Genomic DNA, 7,271 nt, shown 5'->3' on the forward strand with positions numbered 1-7,271 from the left:
CAGTTATGCAAATTGAGGCAGGTGTCATTGAACTGGAAGTGATTTACATGTCTAGGGAGACTGTCATTATTATCATTTTAAGTCTTGGGCACTGGACTTTGTTGCTGGTTGGGCTTTTGTATGAATCCAGGGCGAGAGTTTCCATGTCTCTGGTCCCAACGATGGTTTGGCTGTAGATTTTGTCTCCTCCTGTGCCCGTGTCTCAGTGCTCTGGAGCTTGTCTGAACAGCTCCTCGCTCAACAAGATGCCCTCCACACCCACAACCATCTTCATGATCATCTTTTGCCTGATGTCATTGGCTTCTATGTTACAGAATGGCTTCGTAATCATTGTGTTGGGCAGAGAGTGGATGCGGAACCGGGCCTTGCCAGCAGCTGACATGATTGTGGCCTCTCTTGCTTCTGCCCGGTTCTGCCTACATGGGATATCCACCCTGACCAATCTTTTGGCCTCCTTTGGTTTCTGTTACCAAGCAAACATTCTTAGCATCCTCTGGGACTTCACCAACACTCTCATTTTGTGGCTTACTGCCTGGCTTGCCGTCTTCTACTGTGTGAAGATCTCCTCCTTCTCCCACCCTACCCTCTTTTGGCTCAAGTGGAGGATCTCTCGGTTAGTTCCCAGGCTACTGTTGGGCTCTCTCATCATGGGGGGCCTGTCAGGCATTATATCAGCCACTGGGAACATCATTGCTATCCAGATGATCATCTCCCAGGATTCCCTTGGGAACTGCACTCTTGGCCACACGACAATGGATTTCTTTCGGTACACTTACCTGTCGCATGTAGTTCTCTTGTGGTTCACTCCTTTCTTCCTGTTCCTAGTGTCCTTTATCTTGCTTATGTTCTCACTGCACCGGCACTTGGGGAAGATGAGGGACCATCGGCCTGAGCCTGGTGATCTCCAGACTCAGGCTCATACCATGGCTCTAAAATCCCTTACCTTCTTCTTCATCTTCTATATATTATTTTTTCTGTCCCTGATAAGTTTTATTACAAAAACCCAAACCTTGCCGAATCAGTGGCTTTGGCCCAGAGAAGTCATTATCTACGTGGGCATCTCTTTGAACTCCATTATCCTGATGCTTAGCAACCCCAAGCTGAGAAAGAGCCTGAAGATGATTTTAAAGCATCCGTGCTGCGCTAAGCTTTGAAGGCCTTGGTTCAAAGGTATCTCTTCTCTCAAGTGATCAGTGTCAGTCCTGCGACAAATGAGCTCACGTCTAGCAAGAATTCATAAGGTCTGGTCCTTCTTTCTTTTCAACTACTCCCATGCTCCACATTTCCCCCCTAACTCTCTGTGTTTCTCTCGTCCCCTTCATTTCTAGTAGTTCCTGGCCAGTGTTCCAAATCACCCAGGCTTTTAATAGCCAATGGCCTCAGTTCCTCTGTGTCTCTCTATGAAAGCAATCCAAATCCTATTCTCTGAGCCTCCTTTCTGTCTGTACTCCCTCTAGGAAGACATGTAACCATTATCAGTTGCTTCCATGGCACAGATTCCTGCATGCCACCCACCTTGTGACCCCAACTGTCCCCCTCAGCTCTTATCAGTTCTACTTTTTCTCTTCTTATTTCCTTCTTTTCTGTCCCTTCCTGATCTGTGCCACCCTCATCATTTGTACCCCGACTAAGGCTGATCCCACCAAAAGGCCCTTTTCAGATTGGCCTAGGAGACTGAGGGCGGTAAGAGTCTGTGCTTCTGCAGACCCTACCCATGACCTCATGTTCAGTGAAGATGCTCTGTCTGATGTGGAAAGATGTTTAGGCTTTGGCTTATTGAAGACAGAAGGAAAACAAAGGAAATTCTCAGCTTTTGTTTTGCATTCGTGCTGGCCATCCAGCCCTGGGCACTGCCCGTGCTAGACAAGGACTCAAGGACAGAACTATAAATTTATCCCTTGGCATTTTTGAGATCAGTTCTCACATAGCTCAGGTTACTCACAATCCTCCTGTCTCAGCCTTCTGAGTGCTTTGATTATAGGCAAGCGGACAAGCTACGCTGCAATTGTTAATTTTGATAATCTTATTTCTACTTCTCTTGCCCAGGGGGCATTTCCTGGATGCTGTTGCTCAGGTTAACGTTCTACAGACTGGAATTTGGGGAAAGTGACATACTGGGAGAGGAAAGAAAAATATGGCCATTTCAATTTTCATTTACTTTTATTTTAAGTTCCCATCCTTTGGGGCATGTTTTACAATTCACACAGTACAACAGTGAAGTGAATGTGGTTATAATAATAAATATGCATATAGTTGTGTCTTGCTTGGTTTAGGCTCTGCATCAAGGAATCATAGACTGCATGACTATTTCTTACAGTGCTAGAGTCTGAAATGTGGTGTGCCAGCATGGCTGGTTTCTGATGACATCCTCCTTCCTGATTGCAAACATCTATCTGCACACTAATGCGGCAGAGAGGAGTCTGGGATCATTTTATTAGTCCACCATTTCTTCCAGAGACACCATCATGGCCTCAAGTGAATTCCTGGTGGAACTCAAGCATAGTACTTAATATATGTGCATTTCTTTTGAAATTACTACGTGGTGTGTGTGTGTGTGCATGTGTGAATGCCCACCAAGGCCAGGAGGCTCCAGTTATGGGCTGTGTGAGCCTGCTGACATGGGTGCTAGGAACCAGTTTTTGGGTCCCCCTGAAAGAGCAGCAAGCACTAAGCACTCCTTAACCATAAAGCTATCTTTCCAGGCTACATCCTTGTGTTTCTACTGCCTTTACCTTTGCCTTACTCTTCTGACATACAGCACAGCATTTTATTCATCTCCACAATATTTTCAACACTTATTTATGGTGCGTATGTGTTGAGAATGGGGGGCACGTGATATGGTAGGCTGTGGAAGCCAGAGGATGGCTTTGAGAAATAGCGTTTCTCATTCCACCATGCGGGTCTTGGGGATCGAACTCAGCTTGTTAGGCTTGGTAGCAAGTGCCTTTACATGGTAAATCATGTAACCAGCCCTGCTGAACCCTTTAAGAGTTCTTGGGAATGAGTAGAAAGATACATAGCATTTAAAAGACAGCTGTTTTCTCTTTTAATCTTTCTAATGCAGAACACTGAGTTAAAAATCTCTATCCAGGACATCATTCTAGATTCTTATCAAACTACTTTCATATTTACTCTTATACAGGCTATGAACCAATGGTGGTGGTGCATATCTTTAATCCAAGCACTTGGGAGGTAGAGGCAGGCGGATTTCTGTGAGTTCAAGGCCAGCCTGGTCTACAGAGTGAGTTTCTCAGGACAGCCAAGAGCTGCTACACAGAGAAACCCTGTCTTGATGAAAGAAAAAAAAAAAAGACTATGAAAAACTCAAAATTATCAGACTTTGTGTCTACCTAAAAGCCAAATCTAAATAAGAGAAAGCAGAAATGATGAAAATCACTGTAGAATATGAGGCTGCAGAGATGACTTAGTGGTAAGAGCACATACTGCTCTTGCAGAGGATCCAGATTCAGCTCCTAGCACCCACATGGTAGCTCCCAGCCATCTGTAACTCCAGTTCTAAGAGATCTGATAAGCTCTTACGGACACCAGGCATACACATGGTGCATGTTCATACATTTATGCAAAAACACTCCTACACAAAAAAATATAGTAAGTAAATGTTAGGAGCACACCATAAAATGCATTATGTATTTAAATAGAAAAGACTCCTCAGCTTTTTGAATGAATTTAATTTGCATATAATATACGCACAGTAAATGTTTGTGGTTTGTGATTTGTGCATGAAATCACTCTGATGGCAGCTAATTCTCTGTTGTAGCCCGGTGCTCTTCATACCTTTATAGGAGATGCTTACAAATACCTGTTAAGGCAATGGAGGTTAATTGTACATCCTTAATCTTATGAGCCATCCACTGTGTAGGAGGAAGAAGGAAGAGATAGGAGTTTTCCCACCCTATACGGTTTGTGGCTGCACACACTTCAGAGTTCAAAGACCCAGTCTGCCTCATTTTTCCAGGTTCCAGTAGAAAACAGTCAAGAGTCAGCCAAGGAAACCAGACACAGAAGAAAGTTTGGAACGCTGTTCCCTGGGAAGTGGCATTTTCACAGGAAGATAGAATCACTGTGCTAATTTTGTGTGCCTTCCTTCCTTTACCCTTGAGATAGGATCTCTTCCTGAACAAGGAGTTCAACCCATCCCCGACTAGGCTGGTGACCAATCCCAGAATTCCTTGTGTCTCCCATACCCAGCAGGCAGATTGCAGGTTCTCATTAAATCTTAGAGTTTTCCATGGTTGCTGGGGAGAAAGTTCAGATCTTCATACTCGTGTGGCAAGCACTTCCTGAGCCATTTCCCCAGTCCTGGTAATCTTTTTTTTTAATTTAATGTTTTTATTTGTTTGTGTATATGTGTGCACCCACGCTCTCAGCAAGGTGTCCTATGTGGAGACCAGAAGACAGCTTCGTGGAGCTGGTTCTCTCCTTTCACCTTTGTGTGGTTTCCAGGGAAGGAACTCAGGTCTCCAGGCTTGTTGGCAAGCAGTTACCTTGAGCCACTCTACTCTCTTAAAGCTTTAATGGGCAAAAGAATGCGGATCTAAATAGAATCCATAGTTGCTAAGGTAGAAGAAGTTGGAGAGGTGAGTAATGTTGCTAACTGTGGTGAGAGGCGCTGGTCCTAGAAACAGTATTACTTGAGGCTTCACTTCTTTTGTCTATGGAATCACCCTTGATGTCTTTACGTAGCCATATCCAGCAAGGAAAGTCTGTATATTAGAACAAGTACTTTTCACATGCTAGAGAGGGGCATAAAGAAACAGGGGCTCCCTGGCATAATCAGACACTCACAGTGAGAAGTGGGACTTGGGTTGAAGTCTGCCTCTGAGCAGGCTGCTCACTGCCTGTTCCATTGGTTTACAGCTCTCTTGTTGAGACGCCATTGTGAAAGTCACTGCTGAGAGAACATTATCTATTTTTTTTTTGAGAAATTTCCTCTTCATTCTGTGTACTGTCTCTCCTGCTCTATTCTGGGATGCTGAATCCTCAGCTGATTACAGCTAAGTAAGCTCTCTCAGGAGAGAAGTTTGAATCAGTTTCTGACTCTATGTAAAAGGATTATTTTTTCTTTTCTTTTCTTTCCCTTCCTTCCTTCCTTCCTTCCTTCCTTCCTTCCTTCCTTCCTTCCTTCCTTCCTTCCTTCCTTTATTCCTTCCTTCCTTCTTTCTTTCTTTTTTTTTTCAAGACAGGGTTTCTCTGTGTAACAGCTCTACCTGTCCTGGAACTAGTTCTTGTAGATCAGGGTGACCTTGAACTCAGAGAGATCTGCCTGCCTTTGCCTCCTGAGTGCTGGGATTAAAGGCGTGTGCCACCACCACCACCAAGCCTAAAGGGATATTCTTACTGCACCTCTTTCATAGGGTTGCTGTCAGAACTAAACACTTGGGGGGGCATCTAGAACAATGTTGAGAACCTAACAATCACCCCCCCCCCCCCATCATGAACATGAGCTCTGCTATTCAGTAGGATTCATGTTCTGTAGATCTTATTACCAAGTAGCTCCAGGTGTGTGGTGTTAGGTATCAGCTTAGAGAAGTGCAGCTGCCTATGTAAGAGACACCATTTGCAAGGGCCTGATACATTATTCACACTGATGTTGACAATGGGTAGGGGATAGGCAAGAGAGCAGGCAAATTCACAAGCAGGCAGGTAGACTTTGGAAACTCAGCCTTGGCAATATTTGCATCTGTTCAGAAGAGAAGAAACCTTTTCATCCTCCTCAGAGAGGCTGCATCCTCACCTCTGGCTTCACGTCTACACTTAAGGCATGTGGAGAGACAAACATATTGGAGATACTTCTTAGACCAACAAGTAGCCCTTCATGAGACCCATCACGTCCACAGGAGAAATGAGCAGAGGTCACACAGTTCTGGAATGTCAGACTGTTGATAAGACAGTCACCACTTTATTTATCACTTTAATTCTGCTGTGCCTGGTGGCAGTGGTAGGCAATGGATCTATCATTATAGCCCTGGGCATGAAATGGTTGCTCCGGAGAACACTGTCAGCTCATAATATGTTGCTGATCAGTCTAGCAGCTGGTCGCTTCTGTCTGCAATGGGTGGTGATAGGTAAGAATATTTATGTTTTCCTGAATCCAACCATCTTCCCATACAACGTTGTAATTCAGCTCCTAAATATAATGTGGGACTTCCTGACTGCTGTAACCATCTGGTTCTGCTCCTTGCTAGGCTTCTTCTATTGTGTGAAGATTTCAACCTTAACCCACCCTGTCTTTGTCTGGTTAAAGTTCAAGGTGCCTGGGTGGGTACCATGGATGCTACTCAGTGCTGTGGGCATGTCGAGCCTAACTAGTATCCTGTGTTTCATAGGCAATTATCTGATATATAAGAACTTTCTAAAGAGTGACCAACAACCTTGGAATGTCACAGGGAATAGCTTAAGAGTCTCATTAGAGAAATTCTACTTCTTTTACGTAAAGATGATTATGTGGACAATCCCTACTGCTATCTTTAGCATTTTCATGATTTTGCTCCTAGTATCTTTGATGAAACACACAAAGAAGACTCTCTTGACCTCGGGACTTCGGGATGTTAGAGCACAGGCCCACGTGAAAGCTCTCCTCATCCTCCTCTCCTTCATCATCCTTTTCATCTCCTGTTTTCTGACCCTGATACTTAGTTCTGACAGCAGTACACTCTTTCAGGAATTCAGGTACTGGGTGTGGCAGGTGGTGATTCATCTGTGCACAGTGATACACCCCATTGTCATTCTCTTCAGCAACCCTGGGTTGAAGGTAGCAGTGAAGAGGAGATGCTGCTGAAGATCCGGGGCAGCCGGAATGGTGGCTGATGATAACCATGCACAGTTGGTCAGAAGGCATGAAAGCAGAGGACGTAGCTTCTTTTTTATGTTAGGTTTGGTATTTATTCCCAGTTTGGTACACATACTGATCCATGAATAACCTCAGTGCAATAGGATTCAAGGTGGCCTCCAAGACCCTGAAAATGAACAGAGTCACTGATACGCATCATGTTATCTGTGGGGCTTGATGTCATCACAGGACCAGAGAGTTTTGACAGTCACTGTGATATATCTTTTGGAGATTAAGATTATCCCCTGGGAACTGGGTGAAGAGACCCTCACACACCAAATGATAATTCCAGTGCTGAGTCAGACTGGAAAAGATGCTTATAACGTCTTCTTCTTTCCCTCTGGAGGCACTCCTGTGAACCACTCTTCCTTTTCCCTGCTTCTCAGCAGTTGAGCCATTTGCCACGGAGATTTCTTTCCAT

At 44.5% G+C, this 7,271-nt stretch overlaps 2 protein-coding genes across 2 annotated transcripts; both read left to right on the forward strand.

Moving 5' to 3' along the window:
* The first annotated feature begins 245 nt into the window (after nucleotides 1-245).
* Nucleotides 246-1,154, forward strand: LOC142838266 (taste receptor type 2 member 143-like). Its single transcript, XM_075953618.1, has one exon. It carries the CDS (start codon nucleotides 246-248, stop codon nucleotides 1,152-1,154), a length of 909 nt encoding a protein of 302 aa, XP_075809733.1.
* A 4,682-nt stretch (nucleotides 1,155-5,836) lies between these two features.
* Nucleotides 5,837-6,799, forward strand: Tas2r60 (taste 2 receptor member 60). The gene has a single exon (XM_075953548.1). The coding sequence runs from the start codon at nucleotides 5,837-5,839 to the stop codon at nucleotides 6,797-6,799; it is 963 nt and encodes a 320-aa protein (XP_075809663.1).
* Nucleotides 6,800-7,271: the final 472 nt, after the last annotated feature.

The sequence above is a fragment of the Microtus pennsylvanicus genome, chromosome 19 (genome assembly GCF_037038515.1).
Source record: "Microtus pennsylvanicus isolate mMicPen1 chromosome 19, mMicPen1.hap1, whole genome shotgun sequence".
NCBI lineage: Eukaryota > Metazoa > Chordata > Mammalia > Rodentia > Cricetidae > Microtus > Microtus pennsylvanicus.

Coding starts and splice junctions, on each gene's coding strand:
- Tas2r60 (XM_075953548.1), top strand. CDS start 5,837: ATGAGACCCATCACGTCCACAGGAGAAATGAGCAGAGGTCACACAGTT.
- LOC142838266 (XM_075953618.1), top strand. CDS start 246: ATGCCCTCCACACCCACAACCATCTTCATGATCATCTTTTGCCTGATG.